The sequence below is a fragment of the Periophthalmus magnuspinnatus genome, chromosome 21 (genome assembly GCF_009829125.3).
Source record: "Periophthalmus magnuspinnatus isolate fPerMag1 chromosome 21, fPerMag1.2.pri, whole genome shotgun sequence".
NCBI lineage: Eukaryota > Metazoa > Chordata > Actinopteri > Gobiiformes > Gobiidae > Periophthalmus > Periophthalmus magnuspinnatus.
The window spans coordinates 11,887,829-11,908,096 of record NC_047146.1 but is presented as its reverse complement, the minus strand read 5'-3'; the positions used below and the strand labels follow the sequence as shown (position 1 = coordinate 11,908,096).

General features: G+C 38.4%; 4 protein-coding genes across 6 annotated transcripts; 2 read left to right on the top strand and 2 right to left on the bottom strand.

The window, feature by feature from the left end:
- The first annotated feature begins 2,120 nt into the window (after nucleotides 1–2,120).
- LOC117389749 (Golgi reassembly-stacking protein 2-like) lies at nucleotides 2,121–5,439 on the top strand. 2 transcript variants are annotated; one of them, XM_033987472.2, is made up of 7 exons: nucleotides 2,121–2,262; nucleotides 2,863–2,943; nucleotides 3,024–3,314; nucleotides 3,388–3,518; nucleotides 3,927–4,041; nucleotides 4,114–4,228; nucleotides 4,580–5,439. In XM_033987472.2, exons 1-7 carry the CDS (start codon nucleotides 2,200–2,202, stop codon nucleotides 4,666–4,668), a joined length of 885 nt encoding a protein of 294 aa, XP_033843363.2. In that variant the 5' UTR covers nucleotides 2,121–2,199; the 3' UTR covers nucleotides 4,669–5,439. The 2 variants fall into 2 exon arrangements, with proteins under 2 accessions (XP_033843363.2, XP_055086417.1); XM_055230442.1 differs by having other exon boundaries at nucleotides 2,127–2,262; nucleotides 4,127–4,228; nucleotides 4,580–4,656.
- A 269-nt stretch (nucleotides 5,440–5,708) lies between these two features.
- Nucleotides 5,709–13,798, bottom strand: tlk1a (tousled-like kinase 1a). Its single transcript, XM_033987467.2, is given in 24 exon segments — nucleotides 5,709–6,631; nucleotides 6,700–6,807; nucleotides 7,070–7,181; nucleotides 7,258–7,393; nucleotides 7,475–7,644; nucleotides 7,719–7,808; nucleotides 8,028–8,119; nucleotides 8,201–8,282; nucleotides 8,760–8,857; nucleotides 9,224–9,290; nucleotides 9,375–9,563; nucleotides 9,990–10,126; nucleotides 10,205–10,315; nucleotides 10,424–10,516; nucleotides 10,604–10,690; nucleotides 10,766–10,861; nucleotides 10,968–11,011; nucleotides 11,088–11,160; nucleotides 11,244–11,282; nucleotides 11,467–11,538; nucleotides 11,613–11,734; nucleotides 13,679–13,721; nucleotides 13,723–13,755; nucleotides 13,757–13,798. Coding segments are annotated over 24 exon segments (2,307 nt in total). The 3' UTR covers nucleotides 5,709–6,460.
- A 471-nt stretch (nucleotides 13,799–14,269) lies between these two features.
- On the bottom strand, nucleotides 14,270–17,143 carry mettl8 (methyltransferase 8, methylcytidine). The gene is made up of 10 exons (XM_033986408.2): nucleotides 17,068–17,143; nucleotides 16,390–16,544; nucleotides 16,046–16,137; nucleotides 15,765–15,967; nucleotides 15,630–15,679; nucleotides 15,501–15,561; nucleotides 15,022–15,161; nucleotides 14,741–14,847; nucleotides 14,607–14,672; nucleotides 14,270–14,539 (listed from the first exon to the last, which is right to left on the bottom strand). The coding sequence occupies exons 2-10, from the start codon at nucleotides 16,539–16,541 to the stop codon at nucleotides 14,403–14,405; spliced, it is 1,008 nt and encodes a 335-aa protein (XP_033842299.1). The 5' UTR covers nucleotides 16,542–16,544; nucleotides 17,068–17,143; the 3' UTR covers nucleotides 14,270–14,402.
- dcaf17 (ddb1 and cul4 associated factor 17) lies at nucleotides 17,139–20,013 on the top strand. Of its 2 annotated transcripts, none has more exons than XM_033987284.2 (14): nucleotides 17,139–17,272; nucleotides 17,343–17,446; nucleotides 17,520–17,610; nucleotides 17,701–17,837; nucleotides 17,915–17,993; nucleotides 18,068–18,157; nucleotides 18,250–18,357; nucleotides 18,436–18,538; nucleotides 18,607–18,746; nucleotides 18,989–19,098; nucleotides 19,206–19,293; nucleotides 19,405–19,488; nucleotides 19,571–19,720; nucleotides 19,798–20,013. In XM_033987284.2, exons 1-14 carry the CDS (start codon nucleotides 17,144–17,146, stop codon nucleotides 19,903–19,905), a joined length of 1,521 nt encoding a protein of 506 aa, XP_033843175.1. In that variant the 5' UTR covers nucleotides 17,139–17,143; the 3' UTR covers nucleotides 19,906–20,013. The 2 variants fall into 2 exon arrangements, with proteins under 2 accessions (XP_033843175.1, XP_055086342.1); XM_055230367.1 differs by having other exon boundaries at nucleotides 19,188–19,293; nucleotides 19,798–19,954.
- Nucleotides 20,014–20,268: the final 255 nt, after the last annotated feature.

Here is a 20,268-nt window from a genome sequence, read left to right as displayed (position 1 = left end):
TTTATTTATCTGCTGCCTGGAGCCCGAGCAAGTGTCATTGCACAGAGCATAAGGCACTGGTTGTAAATAACAGCATGTAAAGATTTGTTGGAACAAGAATAATTCAAGATCAGGATAACTGTGATAGGCCCCATGATCGATAAATAAGTCAGGCTGAGTTTATGATGCCAAAAATAGACTTGTAATGAATGTAACACCTCCTAACCTATTGTGCTCAAATAAAACAAGATGCAGTCACTTTAAATCATGGACTGGTCTATTATGCCCTATGTGCTCTAGAAATTATTGTTCTATTTTAGATGAAATTAAAATGCAAATTGCACCCAGAATTTCAATTCTGGAGCAGCTACAGAAAATAATACATTTCCAAGAGGGCTTTGTGTTTTTAGTTTGCTATTGGTTTTACCCTAGATGTACTTCCTGATGTAACCTTCTTTGTTTACCTGAGTTTATGGAAGAATCTTATAAATTGGTTCCTTTGTGCTTAATTTCACAAACAAAATAGCCAAGAATACAAAATAAAATGATTTGAGGAAAAAAATTCTACTCCTGATTTGCGAGTAGTTTGTATCTACTCCTCATTAAACCCACTTATAATTTTCCATATATCATTTTGTGTTCTTTACTATAGTCAGCCCCATACAGATAGCATTTCCTCTATATTATTCTTTGATTATTCTTGTGTCTCTAAACCCATAAACACAGTTAAGAGAGACAGACTGATAATGATTGATGGGGGGAAACACAGTGCTAGTTCAGAACACATTATTTGATAAGGTCCTCTGTATTAGACAAACAGCCCTATACATACATTGATCAATCCCTCCCTCTCCTCTTGTTTATAGAACTGATGGTATCTGCAGCATATCCAGGCTTCATCAGTGGCACGTTTTTGCTCTGCTCTGTGGTGAGTGTATAGGACTGAATCAAGAGCAGCAAATTGGATATAAATAAGGGAATAACCATAAAGTGCAAGCCAGAAGTGATAATTGTGGAGATAAGGCTAATGCTGAGTCTGCAGCTTCCACAAATGTAAAATGCATTTAGAAATATAGTCTGCCTTATCAAACTGCTGTCTACTAAATGATTATGGGCCTTATGCAAAAAGGCACAGGGCTTATAGGCTACTGTAAAAGGATGTCACAGCAGTAGAAATACAGCGTTAAGCATTTAATATCACAAGACTGTATAGATTGTATAGATTGTATAGACTGTATATATATATATATATATATATATATATATATATATATATATATATATATATATATATATATATATATATATATATATATATATATATATATATATATTGGCTCACATTAATCATAATTGTACAATGCTTGCAAAACAAACTTGCTATATATATATATATATATAGCAAGTTTGTTTTGCAAGCATTGTACAATTATGATTAATGTGATATATATATATATATATATATATATATATATATATATATATATATATATATATATATATATATATATATATATATATATATATATATATATATAAACTTGCTATATATATATATATAGCAAGTTTGTTTTGCAAGCATTGTACAATTATGATTAATGTGAGCCAAGGGGAAAAAACTAAGAATTAATAAAATAATTATCATCGTAAACATGTTATTCCAAGATTTATCAACAGAGGGAGACAAAGTTCTATTTGTGTATTTAGTCTAGCGCTGTTTCAGTGCTGTTTAGTATCGATAAGAATTTGTTCCCAAGTGTCTGAGTGTAAATGCTTCAAAGCTCCAAACTAATCCGGCACTGGCTCATCACTTTATATCCTGCGCATAGGTTTAAATTCAAATAAAAATGAATCAGTCAGAATTCTATAAGTAGAACAATTCAGAATAATTTATTGCTGATTTCGTGGGGTCAGAAAGAAACATATTATCAGAACATTATCCTCTGATAGGATTACACTTCATGATAATCTAAACAGAAGAAGAACTGTTGGGTCACTTATGAAACTGACCAAAGACTACTGGAGTAAGCCTAGAGAGTTTCAAAGACCTTAGCCCAAACTAATTGTTTTCTATTCATGTAAATGCACAGTGTAGTCTATCTGGGCAACGCGAGTTCTGCAGCGGAAGTGTTGGAGAACCAGGAACCACAACAGTGGCGAGCGTGACCTGCGGAGAGACGCAGCGAACTCCCCAGAGGAGCCTCACTGAGCTGGGGAGACATGGGGGGCTCTCAGAGTGTGGAGCTCCCTGGTGGAGGCACAGAAGGGTACCACGTCCTCAGAGTAAGAACTTTTGAATCTCTCAAGTGTCTCAGCAGTATGACAGCACCGCGGCGCTCTCGAGGAAACGCACTTTCAATAAATAGTGCGAATTTATGATCTAGCAACATGAGAAACTAGTAAGCCATGAACAGAATATAAATAATAATCCAAGAAGGCATATGTTATTGTGTCCTTCCGAGACAGTGGACTAGCCTATATAAAACTATTACACGTGCTGCTCTGCTCAGAACAGGACTTTTCATTTTACGCACAAGCTGGGCTCAAGTTTTGTTTTTTCTTTTTTTTTTTTCTTTTTTTTAAATGAAGCTTGTCTTGTCCATTTGCTGCCAAACACTTTACTATCATCTACAATACCCCAGCCTTGAAACCTACATTTCATTCATTTGTGTGTGCCATGTACAGCTCTAACTAGAATAACCGGTGCGCCTGCTGGTCCCACACCTCTCTGTGGCGCTGAGGAATTTTCCTCACTGACAACGTTTGATTTTATATAGTTTAGTCAGCCTACATTTCAGATTTTCGTTTACATTTTTTGATTAATCATTTATTTAGATGTAGGCTACTGTGTGACAACTATCTATAGAGTGTCGCTATTTCCAGGTACATGAGAACTCCCCTGGAAGAAAAGCAGGACTTGAGCCATTCTTTGATTTCATCATCTCTGTTTGTGACACTAGACTGGTAATGCTTGTATTTTGTTTTGTTTTTATTGTAACAAGCTGCGCTGTGTATGTCTTGCCCTCATGTTCTATTCTGTTCAGAATAAAGACGATGACACTCTGAAGGAGCTGCTGAGTGCCCATGTGGAGAGGCCAGTGCAGATGTTGGTGTACAACTGTAAGACCCTGAGTGTTAGAGAGACCACTGTTATTCCCAGCACAGTGTGGGGTGGCCAGGGCCTGCTTGGTCTCACCATCCGCTTTGGCAGCTTTGATGGTATCAATGAGAGCACGTGGCACGTCCTGGAGGTCTATCCAAATTCACCTGCAGCAGTAGCTGGTCTGAAGTCCGACTCGGACTACATCATTGGAGCAGACACATCTGTGATTACGGTCTGTTCACTATAGATGCACATATACACATATGGGGCATTATGGATCATTTAAGCTGTGTGTGTCCTCACAGAGTGAGGACCTGTTCTCTCTCATCCAGAGAGGGGAGGGCAAACAGCTGAAGCTCTACGTATACAACACTGACACAGACGACTGTCGGGAGGTGGACATCACGCCTGACTATGAGTGGGGCGGCGAGGGCAGGTGAGCCCACAGGCTGGGGACAGATACAACTATAGGAAAATACTGTCATTAAATGATGGAGATCTCAGGCACACTTAAGAGCCCACTCAGCATTTCACTTCAAGAAACCATAAATCAGTCACTTTGCTGCATCACTGCTCTGTCTCTTCTGTTTCTTCAGGTTTAACTGATTAAATACACCAGCCATAACTTATGCATCTAAAGCTCAGAATACAGCTGCAACATTCACCAGAATGTTTAATTAATTCTGTATAGAATTAATCTGCTGTTTTTTATGGTTGCTTGATGCAGAATGTACAGCATGTGTCACCATGACTGTATGTATTATTATGTATGTGTTCTTTAGATTTACATGACAGAAAGCATTTCCTCTGACAATCCTTTGTTTTGTCCTTCTGTACTGTCTAGCCTAGGTTGTCACATTGGGTATGGTTACTTGCACAGAATACCTTCACTTCTTAACAGTGTTTCATCAGAAACTCCAGGTGAACCTCTGCATATACACAAAAATGGCTTCATAGAGGTATTGGTCACATTTCAAAACCATTGTCTTAAATTGTTATGAAAGCCCGGCTGACATGTGGATGTTTATCAGATTCCACTTTCAGGAGTCACGTCCACTGTCCCTGTCTCTGCAGTGGACCTGTCCCTTACCAGTGTTTGTATCTGTGCTGAGCCACCAGCATCTTTGAATGGTCCCTCACAGACAGGTGGGTAACTATAGTACATGGAGCTCATGTGTGCATAGTACCATATCATATCAAACCTTGCCCCTGTATCAGATAGCCCTACTCCCCTTTTTCCCTTTGTTATTTGTGTAGACTCGGAATTTTAACTGTATGTATACTTTGTGTTAAATCAAATGTCATTATCTACAGGTCATCAAGTCTATTAATCTAAATGTAATCTAAATACATACCAATGTACCTGTACTTGGTATGCATTTAGGTGTAAATGCATATTACATATTTTTTACAAATATGTAAAAAATATAAATATATGTAATTATTTTTTACATATTTGATATGTAAAAAAATAAGTGTCTTCTCTTTATTCCACAGGTCTTTCTCCTCCTGACCAGTGCCCTAGTATGACACCTGGGGTCACGCCTAACTTCAGTCATGTAGGTTCAGTAAATATCAACAGATAGGTCTGTGGACTTTTAACATCAGACATGCAGCACTGAAATCCTCTGCTTTGCTGATCACAACTGCTAACAGTGTTACAGAGCAACGTTTGTAGCAGTTTCAGACGTTTTTGTATAAGACTTAGTGTAAATTAAGCAGTAATATTTAATATCTTTATAGTATACTAGTGATGGGCCAAACCTCAGAAAGTGACGCTTGTGTCGCTGTGTCACTTTAAGAAAAGTCACGTGACTGTGTCATTTGGTGTCGCTCGTGCAGAGCGAGGCGCGCGGTGCTCAAGTTTGTCCTGTGTCTCTGCTCATCACCAATGGAAAGAAAAAAAAGGAAGCCTGGCCTATACTTCTGTGTGGGCTCATTTTTATCATCCCCAAGACGAGCTCTTTGCAGATCTGCTGAATGTTACTGTTATTTTCACAACCATACACCTCGTCATTGTATCATTTAGAGCCTTCTTGATTGTGCAGTGGGCTGTTATTTACTTTGATGACATAAGATTGCATTACGTTCTTGGGCAGTGCTTTTATTTTTTGGTTATAAGAGCGCATCTAGCACAAGTTAGTGTTCACGTGTCTTTATGGACGAACCCTCCTTTGTAGTTATTGTATTTAAATCACCAGATGGCTCTATAGAATGCACCAACAGCGTGTCAACAGTGGTGGAAATGAGGTACAACTTGAGGCATCATCTACCTATCACTATAGTCTACTATGCAACTTGTGACAATATGTAAGGTTTTTTTTTTTCTTCAACAATACAAATAAAATTTGTTGTTGAAAGAACTTAGTTTACTCTGCTCAGATTTGTCACCTTTCCATGAGCCACAATTATGAGGTAACACCTACTCCTTTCCTTTCTGCATGGAAACAATCCTAATTCATCAAATTTGTTTATAAAATTGTTGCCTGAAACTCAGTGCAGTTCCAATTTGCATTTGCAAATTGAATATATTTTTTAAAATGCCAGTGTGTAGATATTTTAACTTCACTGCCCAACAAAACCATTGAGTGTCAGTAAATTAAAACAATCACATGACCACTAAGCACAGAGTTTCCTGGCATTTTATTCACTCTTAGCGGACCTGTACATTTTGTACCCTAAGTGGAACATACAGCCCTTGAAAAAGTAAGAGCAAAGCAGCAAATTAAACCACCCCAGGAACTGACTGACAGGGGCAGGTCTCCACTTTGTACACATTACTGCTGCTTTTTTCATCTGAAAATTCACCTGTACAGCATATACAGTTTCCAATTTATTTGATAATTATTATTCCTGCATAGGATTTTGTACATAGCCATTTTCTACATTTGGTTACTTTGTGCATTTATTGTTAAGTATACGGCCCCATCTACATTTGTATGCTACACATTACATTCTCATGGCTAACTCAAATTAAAGCCTAAACATTTGTGAACACAGAACAAATTTGAAACCTTGGTAGTTCTACGTGAAGATGACAGTTTTCTCACAGTAAATTAACTTCTAGCAGCTCAATATCATTTGCACTCTGGGCCAGACAGAGTTCATTTTTTGTCACTTTTTAACACTGGACCGCCAAGTCTCCCTTCGGCCCTGTAAGGCTTTCTCCATCTAAAATGTCTCAACAGTCGCATATTCTTCATGGTATAACTTCAGTGCTTGTGTCAGACCAACAACAAGGTCTCCATGTTCATCAAGTGTCCTCTCCTTTGATCGAGCCCTGGTAAACAAATACAAGACCGGTACAGGTCTGAGGAGGTCCACCCTTCTCCCTCCACTGGCTGTTGGTTCCCCCTTAGGTCCATCCGCCTTTGGGCCTCAGTACGAGATGATGCTGGAGGGAGCAGGGGCGGACATGGCAGCGTTCATGTGCAGGTTTCCGGACGAGCTGGACCTCCTCATGTGGGGCAGCAGGTACGGGTCGCTCCCCAACTGGTGCACATCGATACGGTCCTCCTTCCTGTACGCCAAGCACCGTCTGATGAAAGCCTACAGACGGGAAGGGGCTTAGTGAGTCAGCTTGAGTTTAAAATCAAGTACAAATTAATATGACATACCTTAGCTTCATTACTGGAAACAGGTTTGACGGGAAACTGTACATCTGTAGCTTTCAGGATGGTGTTCTCTTGAAGGATGTCCTGTTGTGACTGATTGTGGCCAAAAGGCTGACAAAGAACAAAATCATTAAAACCATTTCATACTTTCATCACAACACAGCTTTTTAAAAAAAACCTGCCAATTTGTCAAATAATTCATATAGTTTGAAGGTTTAAAATGTAGTACTATTAATTATCATTTGTTTGGATAATATGCATGCAACAAATGTCAGATTACACTGCACTGGTGTTTTATAAATATACAGCTTTCATGAATTCAACAATATTAAAAAAGCATAAAAAAAGAGTTATCAATTGCACTTTAATTTACCTTCCTTCCATAAAGACACTGGAAAAAAATTACACCCACAGACCACACGTCCACCTTATTTGAAATCTTTGGCGGCTCTTTACCAACCACAAAACACTCAGGAGGCAGGTACCTGAAACATTGATTTAAAAAGGTTAATTAGATTTGTAATTGTTTTAATATAACGTAATAAGGCTTTAAACATTTACCAATATGTCCCTGCTCCCTGTGATGTCAGGTCCATCCCATCTACACCATAGTTGTCGTCATCCATGATTTTTGACAAACCAAAATCTGTAATTTTGATCTCTCCGCAGGCTGTGCCATCCACCAACAAAATATTGCCTGTATTAGAAGAACATGACAATTTGATTTGTCTTATAAATTTAAATACATTAACTGACATTTTTTTCTGAACAGTAATACCTGGTTTGAGGTCATAATGGATGATAGGTGGCTTAATTTCATTCAGATATTTAAGTGCATTCACAATTTGCATTACTATGGACCGGGCTTCCTTCTCAGACATTAGCTTATGTTGTTTCAAGTAGAAATCCAAGTCGTTGCCTTCGCAGTACTCCATAACGGTGCAAAATCTACACAAACAAATATTAATCATCATATAGATTCTGTATGGCTTTTGAAAGGAAGGAAGTTGAGAAGTACATACGTGTCTGTGTCCAGTGAAAAGTAGTCGTAAAGTTTGACGATGCGGGGATGGTCCAGCTCCTTGTGTATTCTGTACTCTCGACATGCATGCCTGTGGAGAGGGAGGTAATTATGCTTTGATTAGCTTCCCGAGCAGGAGGGTGCAGGTGCTGTATGCAGTGCCGATAGTGAACCATTCAAGCTTATGGAGAAAAACAACAATCCACCTGCAGCTATGTGCACCGGAGCAGCAAATCCATCACAACGTATAAAACAGCAATTACATACAGCAGATGAGACAGGGTTTAGAAATGACTTTGGTCCCACGTACTTGTGATAGTTCTCCTTCTTTTCCTCGCGCCAGTTCTTGTTAAGTTGGTGGATTTTCACAGCAGCATACCGTTGCTCAATCAAGTCGAAAGCCTGCGTCAAACCAAAAAAGGAGGCTGATTACAGCATGGCCTTCAAAGTTGGTCATTATGAATCATGGGAACATTTACTTGCCTTGTAAACTTCACTAAAACCTCCTCTACCTAAAAGATGTAGGAGAAGGTATCGCTCATTCAGCGTTGGGTGGTCTTTAAATCTGTGAGACAAATGGAACGTGAGCAACACAAGTCACAAACCAACATTTTAGCGACCAACAGTATCCATCCATAATTCAAAAACAGGCACTAAAAAGTATCCGAAATAGCAATGCAGTGCATTATTCTCTAACACTTTTCTATCAAAACCAGCATTTATAGTCAGATTAGATTTGGTGTGGTTCACCTATGTTCATTCCTTGGACCGCCTTGATTAATGGAGAGTGGGAAATCAGAATATGGACCTTTTCAAAGTTAAATTTAATTTGAGACCAAAAATGCGTACTGCTTCCCCCAAAAGTCCAGAAGAAAGTAAAGTGACAAAGGTGTTAGCTGATCTGAATGGTGGAAATTTTTTGACCTTCAAAGTAAAGTACGTGATTATTCAGTATCACCTGTCAGTGGAGCCATTTGCCTCCTGTATACATCTTGTCTCAATGTCAGTGCAGTAACTGTCAAAGACGTGGCCTGAGACTTACTGTGAACTGTCTTCATTATTTATTCTCTTCAGCTCCCGAATGTGAAGGTTGCGGACTCTCTCCAGACGTTCGAGCTCCGCCTGGATCTCAGCTTCTTCCTATTAATGATTCAAGCGCACAAACACACAAACGCAGAGAGGAGCTTCAGAGCAGCCACTACAAGGAGAGTGGATCATCAAAACCACTAGTACACAGCTGACTAGTCCCACATTAAATATTCAAGCTTGTCTTGGTGCAGAGTTTGTCAGGTCGGCCTACTCATCGAAAAAACAATGAAAAGGTAGACAAAGAACATGCCTCTATCTCAATTCACAAAGGTTTCAGGAGACAGAACAGTTTAGGCTCAGGCTTAATTAAGCACTGTCAAATACAAGAAGATTTGTTTTCATCTATTATAAAATTGCTGGTTAATCACCTCAAGCATTTGTAAATGGTCAAATGCCTACAAAGAAAACATGACAAACCTTTTTGAGATGCCCAAGCCGTAGTTTGTAGATCTCTTCCTGTTCGTGGTACTCTGCAAGTGTCAGCCTTTGTAAAAAAAAAAAAAAAAGACAAAATTGAAAATTGTCACAAATGTAAAATTGTAATAATCAATATAGTTATATGGCTTACAGCTGAGGTAGGCTAGGTTTTACAAAGGGATCATTCTCTGCTCCATTCACTGCCTTGGTTTTGCGTTGCTTTGGCTCCGAGTTGGTAGTTGGTGACTGGGAGTTGCTCATAGAGGGAGGCTTTCTCTTGGCAAGAAGTTTTCGTTGTCTCTCTATGTCCTCTCTTTGCTGGTTGATCCACTCCTGCTGTCTGAAAAATAGAAAAAAAAGAAGATTTGGCACACTATTAAAGAAATGAATAAAACGTTATGCTTTTTACCCCTTGGTATTTAGTAATTAACCATAACTTGTGTCGATAATGATTTTACATTTTGTTCACTGTAAACTGTAATAATGAATGAAGACTGCTAAAACTGATAATAGACACAGAGTTGCCCACCTCTGACATTTCAGAGCGGGCAGTGGACTTTCAATTTTTTTTTTTATTGTAATAACCCTATATGAACCTATACTATACTGAATATACTCTGTATAGGGTCATATATGGGCTGTAGAGAGTATTTTTTAATAAGTGAATACAGAGCAGTGGAGAATGATAGAGGGTGTGTGAAATCTAAAATTCTCAACACTCAAAGACAGAAAAATATACTGAAAGAGCACAAAACACAGGTCTTACTTGACAAGGTTCTGGAAAGCATAGCCATCCGTCCACTGCTCTGTGAACGAAGCTCCGTGCCTGACTGTAGTGAAGTGGCCCAATCGTAATCTATCCTGCATGCTCTTCTCCCGGCAGGCCTGCTTCTCCTGGGTGCTCTGTGGACATTGGACAAATCAATAAACCAATCATACCCTCTTTGTGTTTTAGTGGATCAAGTAAAGGCCAACAAATACCTTTTCAATGAGCAACTTCTTACTCATCGTGATGCATTTATTCAAGCGTTCCTTGTACTTTTCAAGTAATTTCTGTTGTTCATCTATCTGCCTTCTGAGATCACAGTTTGCCTACAAGCAGTAAGCAAGTATTATTGGTTGTGGACAAAATGGTGCTCAGTTAAAACATATTTTTTGTACTTCAACGATGCCATTTCCAGTAAGTGGTCTTTTGCTTACCCTCAGCAAATCGTCTATCCTGCCCTCTTTTTTCTCAAGGTCGAGGTTTTTAGTGCTTTCAAGCGCAGCCAACTTCAACACTGTAAGGTCAGTCTAAAAGGATGAAGGAGGAATAGATTAAAAAATGATAACACTTTCACCTTTCAAATACACAACTGTAACCATGTTCATTTCACTCACTTGAATGGATTTGACTGCGAGTTGCTTTGGGTGCGTCATGTGGTCCATAAAAGACAGGTTTGTTGGAGATGAACTATTTTGTCTAACCTGAAAGAGAAGAGACTTTTTAGGAGCTATAATACCCGGATGCTGATTTTATAGCTGTACAAAAGTGGGACGTACAGAGGTGCCCTGAGCAGAGTGGGAATGCGAGTTCTGGGGGGAGCGGATCATCGGCGGGAGACCTCTCACGGGACTGGACCCATTTCCTCCCTGGAACTGAGAGTCACAAAAGAACAGAGGAGGTCACTTTCAAATCACTTTTAACAAGACATTTGAGAGGATACAGATCATTTTCCACTTTTTCTGTACTAATGAAACTTACATCAAAATAGTCACTTATTTTGGGTCCCCGCACAGTTGATTTTCCTGAAAAATGAAGTACTGGATGTTAGAAGTAGCTACCAGAAATAGCTAAAGAATAACCATCAGAAAAATCTCACACCTTGGCTGCTCTCTGATTGGACGTCAGGTTTTCGTTTTCTTCCTCTGCTTGTTTCAGATTTTTTTTCTGGAGTCTGTAAAAATTATTTATGTAAAAATTATCAACTGCTCCATTATGTGACTGGCAGTAATGTATGTGTTCTTATAATGTCATTACCGAATATGCAGGAGAACTGCCCCTTTTCATTTCTGACCCCTGTGGAGAAAGATGAGACATTAGGAAGGTATGACTTCTACATTATTGAAGTCTGTATGTAATTAAAGTGTTATTAAACAAGTAATTTAGTGATCTAGTTAAAAGAATTTCTCAAATGGTTATATTTAATTTTAACAATGAGTGGTATTTGCCTGTTGTCTTACTAAAATCATTCAATCTGTACCTCAGACTCCTTGTCGCTTGAGGATCCCAAGCTTCCAAAACTATGGTTTGAACATTCATTGTTGGTCAAACCCTAAAAAAGAGAATAAGTTAAACTTCCACACTAGTAAGTTCTTTGTACATCATTGGCCCATGAGAGGCACTCACTTTGGTTCCCCCACTCTGACTGCCAGTGCTGCCCCCGGTGCTGCCACTGACCCCGCCCATAAAGCGTGCCTCCAGCAGCTCCTGTCTCCGAGGGTCCAGGCTGTGCAGCTCCTCCATGGTGCCTATGGAAAAGCACACACACATTTAGTCTTTATGTTAAACAAAAGAGATGGCACATTACATAGTACTAGCACTTCAATGATAGAGAGTCAGACTGTTTACATTGCGGGCCATTGTGTGAGAAGGGTCATTATTCAAACTGTGCTAGTAAAGTTCATATCTCGGAGTTGAAAAGACACAGAGGAAATGTATCAGCACAGTGTTATCCTGAGAATCCAGGAGCAATGTTTCAACTGCAGGCAATGATGAATGCAGTGCTCCGGAGGGACTGTTACGTGAGCTCACTGTGCTGCTGCAGACTTGGAGGGGTCTGCTCACTCACTGGCTGCTCCTGCTGCTGCCAAAACCTGGCCTTTAATCAAACTACCTCCATTTTGAAAGTACAAAGGCCTGCAGATCTCTGGCACCAAAGACTGCAGGGACTTCCAACAAAAAAGATAAATATTAAATTCATAGAAGATAAGACTTATACTACCATTATCTCAATGCTACCATGTCTGTTTTGACTTGTTGACACATATGTTTTGGTACCCAAGGATTTTTAAATGTACTTAAGTACACTCATTGAGACATTGAAATGCTCCCATTTAAAAGTGCCTTTAAGATCAAATAGAAGTGTAAGTATTATTGCTATTCTACACCTGATCTGAATAAGTCATTACGACATATTTTTAAATTGTATATTGTCTCAGACAATAAACAAGTAATGCTAAAGAGAAGATACAAAGGCTGGTAGGTTTTTTAAACAGACTATGATACAGAAATGTGTGATAATAGATTAAAGTAAGGTAAATATAAAAAGATGTGCTCCAAAAAAGAAGAGTATTTTTCTTCTAGGCAGCCCTATAGTATCAGTGCTGCATACACATCAAATGACAGTGTTAATACCAGTCTAACATCACAAATGTTGAGATCATTACTCAGAAACAGAGTATAGGACCCTCAACTCTGGCTATTCATGCCATGCTGGAGTGGACACATAATGGGTGGAAAATGTCATATCTCCCAGAAGAATGGATTTTAGACCAACACTACAATGCTTTACAATAGAATAATGAAGCAGGCTGTTGCAAGGATCCACTGCCAATTACTGTCAATCAATGGGTGCAACTGAGAATACACCCTACTGCAAAGTTCTCAGATGTGACAACTAAGTCAAATTCTCTATTCAATGCCAATCTTCTCCGAGTTCTACAGCATTGATCTGCCCTTTACAAGCCACTAAACCAACTATGTCCAGGTCATAAACCACAGAGGAAAGGATATATTTCCACAATGGTATATTCACCAACAATCGGCCTGAGTTATGTTTTCCTGGAGGGTCAGATAAGGCTACCTGCCAGCACTGCAGTGGTGTCACCAGCCAATAACCGAGCACAGGACAATACCTGAACATGGCAATTATACAGGCAGTGCAGTGCGATGTGATTAAGGTCATGTACACAGGTAAACTGAGAGCGCAATACTGCAGACACATCAGTCAAAACAACAAAGAGTGCACCCCCAGTGGTCTGATACACAGTGTTCTGCATGTTATCGAACCTGTGATGACACATTATATAGCACCAAGAATGCACATTTGCTCCATCGCATAACTTTACATCGACACAACTTGAGTTAGCAATAGCAACGGGAGTACGCTGGATGAGGGATGCACAGACAAAAGCAAAACAATACTAGCGATGATCTACAATTTTCCACCATAATGCACGGGTCTTTTGGCTTGTGCACCGGCCTGAATAGATAGTCGTCCTCTGTCTTCAGTGCTAATAGCTAACAGCCAAAGCCTCAATGGACTTTGGAGCTGCCAGTAACATTAGCTAGCAAGCAGGTTTCGCCACCAAGCTTTACTCAGTCGTTGCAATCAATTTCACGCACATCCTACTAAAATTACCTTCGACAACCATCAACAAGATGTAGATGCCTACTAAAATATTTCACGATACCTTCCCAGGCCTTCACCCCTGCCGTGGTATGTTGCTGAAAACACAGTCCGCTTCAGGGACGTGGAGAGCTGGGACCAAAGATGGCGTCCCCTCCAAACTTCCACTACTTTGGACACTCATCAAGCTACTTTTCGTGTAAAGGTGCAGTTTCACGCACCGTAAGTGTTTATCACTGTGGAAATCACGCCGTGGTGCGGCAGTCTTTCTTGCACATAGACACAACAAATAATGTCGGACTAAAATGTCTTCTTTTGTCTATTTTAGGGCACAAACCTCTTCACACCTCAACAGTGCGTCCTGCTCCACAGCCACCTCTCCGTCTTCAAGTGGTAGCCCATGAAACGTCATGCATCGTGTGCAGAAATCTTATCGCGAGGTGATGCACTTTTCTTCCTCGCGACAATGAAAACAAGGGACAGAAAAATGCAGAGAATTTTCAAGAAGTTAGAAGCCACAATGAGCAAATAAGCAGTGGATCATTTTGCACATCCACTTTACACACAAACATGCGCAAGTTTTTGCTTGAAATTTAATATGCAGAATAAACTGAACTTTAATTGTTTCACAATCCAAAAAACACACAAATCGTGGAAAAAGTTGTATTCTTTATTCTCAGTGACACATTAAAAACAGATAAATAAATAACTCTTGGTACTATGGCCAACCAATAATGTTTTCATAATTATGTGTAAATATAATAAAATAAAAAACAAACATGTACGAATCATCTTTTCTTGAATTTACTTTGCACCCACACTCGCCGCATTACAACTTTCTTTCCTCTATTCACTTGAAGACGTTTGTCTTCCAAATTCTGAATTTCATCAAGTCCAGCGTTGACAAATAAGTTCTGAACCTCTTCTGTAAGAAAACTAGAGATTACTCATTTATTCAAATGGTTCAAATGATCTTTCTTACATAAAATTACCTTTGGTAAAATAATATACACAGGTTCCATCTCCTCGAGTGTAGAAATTCTCTGCTAGACAGCAACCTAAACAGAAGCAGCTCATGAAACAAAATAGGTACATATGTTGGTAGATATGATGTGCAAGATGATACCGTTTTTAAATCTGAGCTGTGAGAAATCATATCTTCCATAATCTCGGAAAAGAAATACTCCTCCATGTTTGAGGTATGCTGACAGTCTGTTAACCACTCCTTCCATTCTGCCATTAAAATAACATATGAAGTTAGTGTTAAAATGGTATATTCCATGTAGTACTTATTAGAATGTATAGCAACACTGAAGAGGACAGATATTATGAACACATGGCTGGTGTGGCTAGTGGGTGATAAATGACATGAGCTTGTCATGTCTTTGTCTCTTGACCTTCACATACCGCTCTGGGTGAATGGAGGAGAGGACAAAGACGGCCAGAATAACATCCAGACTCTGAGGTGGGAAGGGAAAGGGGACCTCCTCATCACAAATATTATGGACAAAAGAATGACACATGGAGGCATCATAGTCAGGGTGAGCCTGTAGAAGTAAGAAACTATACTCATCAAATGTAGCTCATCACCATCTATAGATATGAGTAAAATATTTCTCTATAACATTTAATTGAAGAAAGTCTAGACAAGATCAAATATTGTTTTGTATTAATGATTTTACTAAGACAATGTAATACAGGATAGGACTGCACAATACATTGCAATCAAAACAACTGCCTGCAATTATGAAATTGTAAAGGCTGCATTTATTTAGCTAAGAGAATGTTTCATGCAAAGAACAAAATATCTTTTTATGGAAAAAAAAATCTTGTAGTTTAGAGTTGTGAAAACATGTTAATTGATTAATATCATTTAAAAACATTACCTTCATCAGCTCAATGGCATTTGAAGAGAAGTCACAACAGTAAACAAAAGCATCTGTCTTTCTGTGAAAAAACATTCTAATTACATATCTAAAAAATATATAAACACATAAATCCAAGATTATACTTACTTTATTGTACTCAAAATAGGAAATAAACTGTTGCCAACTCCACAGCCAACCTTAAAAATTTGAAACCTTAAAGTCTGTGTGGTGAAAAATAATGCATAGATATACAAATACAAAATTGTAGGATAGTTGCCAAACCTCTAGAATCCTAAACGCAGCATGCTGTCCAGGGAAAGAAGGAGTCTGTATGTCCGTATGTTCATGGTGTGAGGTCCTGGTCTGAGCTGGTGGAAGCAGTTCTGGAAATTCTGCAAACAGCCACTTACGATTTTTAAAGAACTTATTGTGGTGTGTCTCATAAAACTTCTCCCATATTTGTCCTGCGTCTTTGTCAAATTTAACTGTGAATTAATAAAATTTCTTTATAGTTATTGAGTAAAAAGAAAGCTTTGCTGAAAAATAGGCTACTGTATACTTGCCTTGTTCATTCAAAGGAACTCTTATGCTTGAGTTTTCTTCTGCTTTGAGTCGAGCATTTTCTTTGTCCTCTTCTGTCCACTGCACATGGTCCCTTCACAGTAAACAGTAAAAGAATAAACAGCTATATCATACACTTATACTTTACATGGAAATGCTGTGTCGTTTGTGAATATGTGGGACAACGTTTAGGATCATTTAGGACATTTATTTTTATGTGTAGTAGCAGCATTATTATTTATTATATGGCTTGTCTGAATACTGGTCATATCTGAGTCACTGTTTATCAGCCTTACGCTTTCAAGGGAAACCAGTGCAGTCCAACAATGTTTGATACATTACTCACCACATATTATGTTTAAATACGTCATTGGGGTTTGTTAAAATTCTTGAACCCAGAGGGGCAGCAGGTCTATTGCTAGTGCTGTTTTTCCTCAAACACAGTCTCCTGAAACCCTTTGCCAAATTAGCAGTGAAGTGGCATGGCAGACAATGCATTTCCTGTAAATACAAGAAAGTAGCATTAATATTTATTCTCTGGTCTGTATCAGCAATCAAATATTAAATTAAATTGGTTTCTAAAACAAAATCCTGTGCAAGTCAAAGTAAATGCACCTGACTATTTAGGCTTTCTATCTATAGGGGGCAGCATTGTGCGTCTCTTTGACATGTGCTGCGCGCCTGAATGGCAAACAGTAGAAGAAGAATGAATCTCAAGGCAGCTAACAACAAAGGCAAAACTGTTTAATTACGTTGTTTCTTTATTTATTTGTCTCGATTTGAATATAACGGCAAGCTTTTTGTTATATATTCCCTTTTTGTCATTCGTCCAAATCAAATAGTTTTGTCGATATAAAAAATGAGCTAACTTACACTTGCATCCTTTGTGGTATCTGTCTATGCCTTTATCATTGGATGTTAAATGATACAGAAGAAGTAGCTCCCATCGGGACGACGATTCGAAGCAATATTAGAAGAACATTATCATTCCAAGACAAAAAAATATAAGTACAGTTGCGCTTACCTGGATCGAGTAGTAGCCTGTCCGATGTCATGCTAACAGTGACTTTTTAGTTGTAAGAAAAACAGATCGCAGGCAGATGGCGCTGTCCAAGAGAAAGCGCTGTCTTAACGCTGTTGATGTCTTGAACCGGAGAAGCTGTGAGGCTGAGGATGCTGGCACCGTGAGCAGGAACAATATCAAACTTCTGAGAGGCTTACTCCTCCAGGTGATATTGCACACTAATCCTGGTTTCATGGCTATCTCTGTGCACTTTTCTATCTATCTCTCATTTCTAGGACACCAGGAAGTTTTCAAAAGTGTGGTGCAAATCATCGAAATCAACAATAACTTGTGAGGCTGGACAAATGTACTTTGAAAATTATCAGAACTGTTACAGCTGGTGTGTATTGACTTACAAAATGTAATAAACTATATTTTTGTGTTGGAATATTTTCAAGTTGGTTTTGTTTCAGCCTTCATTTAGAACCGTCTCTTCTTTATAAACTGCCCAGACGCCCTAAACAGGAGAAATTTGAAGATGCCTTGCTGTGTCAAACACCGCTTGTAAGTCAAGTCAAAGTTCACATTGTTTTGAGCTGTTGTAATGTTACTTAGAAAACATGCAAAGACAACCTTGTTCTCTCTCTCACTTAGGACAAAACACTGGAAACCCCTATGGATCAAAAACCTAACCTCCTTGTATTAACTACAAATAATTGGCTTTATCGTCTCTCAGCTCAAACAGGCAAAGAGCTACAGAGAATTTACTTATCTCCAAACCATAGATTTAAGTACGGTACAGTTATAGAGTGATTAAAATGTACTAAAGCTATTGTCTATACATTTGAACTTTTTACACTTTTTGTAGATACCTTGGCTGGGATGTCTCACAAGAAGTATTATATGTAAAGTCTGTTCAAAATAAAGAATCAGTTTTAGAACGTCAGGTAAGGTCAGACTTTCTAAAATTGAAAGGTGTTGTTTTCGTGTTCTTACATTTCTCTTGCTGAACATTTTATAGGCTGGAATCACACACAACACCTTGATGCATCTCGCTGTCTTTAAAGCTTTCCCTCTTCAAATTATGGGCATTATAGAGATTAATAAGAAGGTAAACATTAAAAGGATAAAATTATAGGGGGGAAAGTTTGCAATATGAATGTTTTTTTTCCAGGTATTTAAATGTGCATGTGTTTATTTTAGGTATTTGGGAACAGTGTGAGTGATGTTGTGCTGTCTCAAGGTGTGCTTGCTGTGTCTTATAGCAACAAGTCTGTAAAATTGTATAGCTCGGAGCATATTTTTCAGAGGGTAGGATTCTTGATTCTGCTTTTTTGTTACCAATGAGGTCTAAATGACACTGTCCTTATGCATTTTTTCCTGTTATAGTACACGATAGACAAACTGACTCTAGGAAAGCAAAGTCCACTTCTTGGAGGAAAAACTGTTGGGGAATTTCCTTATGGTATCCCAGTTAATGTCCACATTACAGGTGTGTTGTTAGATTATTAGCAATAATATTAAATCACCCATTAAATAATACTGTGTTGTACTGCACAGATTCACTTCCTGTGATTTTTGAGGTGTCCTGCTCGCATACTGGCATGCAGATTGGTTATCCATGGCACTTTATTCACACACCACCTCACAAAAAGCACACTGGGACCTACCACATCTGTTCCCTCAAAGACTGCACACCAGTAAGTATTGTATTCTTCTATTACCACCACTATACTTGGGTTTATTTGGTACTATGTCTCAAGTAGTGTTTTTTTCTGTAAATAAATACACTCAGGCCTTGTTTGCTATTCTTGGTATAAGTGGCCCACACCTGTGTTTGACAAACACGAACATGAATGCAATTCTAAAAGCATGTTAAATAAATGGTCTCTTCTATTCTCCACTAAATTAGTGGGATTAAAGCTACCTTATTGTTACATAGGCAAGGAATGGCATCCGAAATATGAAATGCTGCTCGTTGGAGACTGATGTGATTATGTTTCATCCTGATGACACTGGACGAATCATTCATGTTGGACCAAAATCTATTGAGTGAGTACAATTCTTGGTTCTTGAACTATTTGCAACCCAGTGATAGCATTGAGACATAGCAGTACTTAACACAAAATTTTTATTAATAGTCAAATTTGTTCATTCAGAGTGCTAAAAATTGTCGATGACCTAAACAGCTTGGCCTCGTCAATGATTGTGGAAGATTTTTCAATTATTATTGATGAACACAGAAATGTAAGAATATGTTTTTTTTAAATAAACATGTAATGAATAATAATGCCAATTTTGCAACATTTTCTTACATAAAATTGTAAAAGTGCCTACTAAACTTGACTTGTACAATAGCGATCACCTCGGGTAACTGTAACCTCATCAGGACGTACGGTGAAACAAAGATATGATCAGCTTGATGATGACCCAAACCAAGAAGTATGTGTGGTAATTTAGTACCAATTAACTGAAAGCCAAATGTGTTGTAGTTTCTGGGTAAAATCTATCTGTAATCAAATAGACCTTCCGGATGGTGGAGTATGAGGACGAGCTGGATCTTTTAGCTGTGGTGGTCACACATGGAGAGGAAGGAGCAGTACAGGTCCGACTCTATGACAATCAGAATGGAGAACTACTTCGAACCATTGAACTAACTGAGTCTTGGGATGAGGTGAGCAAAATCTTATAAATGAGTTTCAGTGCAATGTGATTTATAATGGGATTCATTTGTGGTGTCTATTGTTCCAGACCTATCGGCATGAGCTGATCTTTGACAAAGACACAATTGTACACATTGAGCAGCAGAAGACCACCTTTTGTTGTCATGTTTACAAACTTGAAGCTGCTATGAAATGACTGATGTATCAAAGCTACCAAAGCCAAGAAAATGCTGTTTTATATGTTGGTCTTTAAAAAAAAAAAAAAGTTAAATAATGTAGATTGATAAATGTTTTTTTTAAATCATGTTTTTGACATTTTTGTCTAATTTTCAAAAACAAGCACTCTAGACATGTCACTCTAGACATGTCACATCTAAGCTAAGCTGCAACACTGTTGGTTTTAGTTTACAATTACAGTGGTTATTGCAAGATTTATACCTGACCTATGACTTCTCCAGTATATCAACTATTTTCACAACTCCACTCATAACTGATTCATATTGAGTGGTATTTTTTAACCTTTTAACTTGGCCATACAAGCTTGTTTGCAGTGCTCTTT

Bases quoted from the DNA above. Each gene is read 5' to 3' on its own strand.
- LOC117389749 (XM_033987472.2), top strand. From the start codon at position 2,200: ATGGGGGGCTCTCAGAGTGTGGAGCTCCCTGGTGGAGGCACAGAAGGG. The intron at 2,263-2,862 runs GTAAGAACTTTT...CGCTATTTCCAG, and splicing joins AAGGGTACCACGTCCTCAGA to GTACATGAGAACTCCCCTGG. The intron at 4,229-4,579 runs GTGGGTAACTAT...TTTATTCCACAG, and splicing joins GAATGGTCCCTCACAGACAG to GTCTTTCTCCTCCTGACCAG.
- mettl8 (XM_033986408.2), bottom strand. From the start codon at position 16,541: ATGCATTGTCTGCCATGCCACTTCACTGCTAATTTGGCAAAGGGTTTC. The intron at 15,968-16,045 runs GCAAGTATACAG...ATTAATTCACAG, and splicing joins AGTTCCTTTGAATGAACAAG to TTAAATTTGACAAAGACGCA. The intron at 14,673-14,740 runs GTATCATCTTGC...GCTTCTGTTTAG, and splicing joins ACAGCTCAGATTTAAAAACG to GTTGCTGTCTAGCAGAGAAT.
- dcaf17 (XM_055230367.1), top strand. From the start codon at position 17,144: ATGGCGCTGTCCAAGAGAAAGCGCTGTCTTAACGCTGTTGATGTCTTG. The intron at 19,489-19,570 runs GTATGTGTGGTA...GTAATCAAATAG, and splicing joins ATGATGACCCAAACCAAGAA to ACCTTCCGGATGGTGGAGTA. The intron at 19,721-19,797 runs GTGAGCAAAATC...CTATTGTTCCAG, and splicing joins TAACTGAGTCTTGGGATGAG to ACCTATCGGCATGAGCTGAT.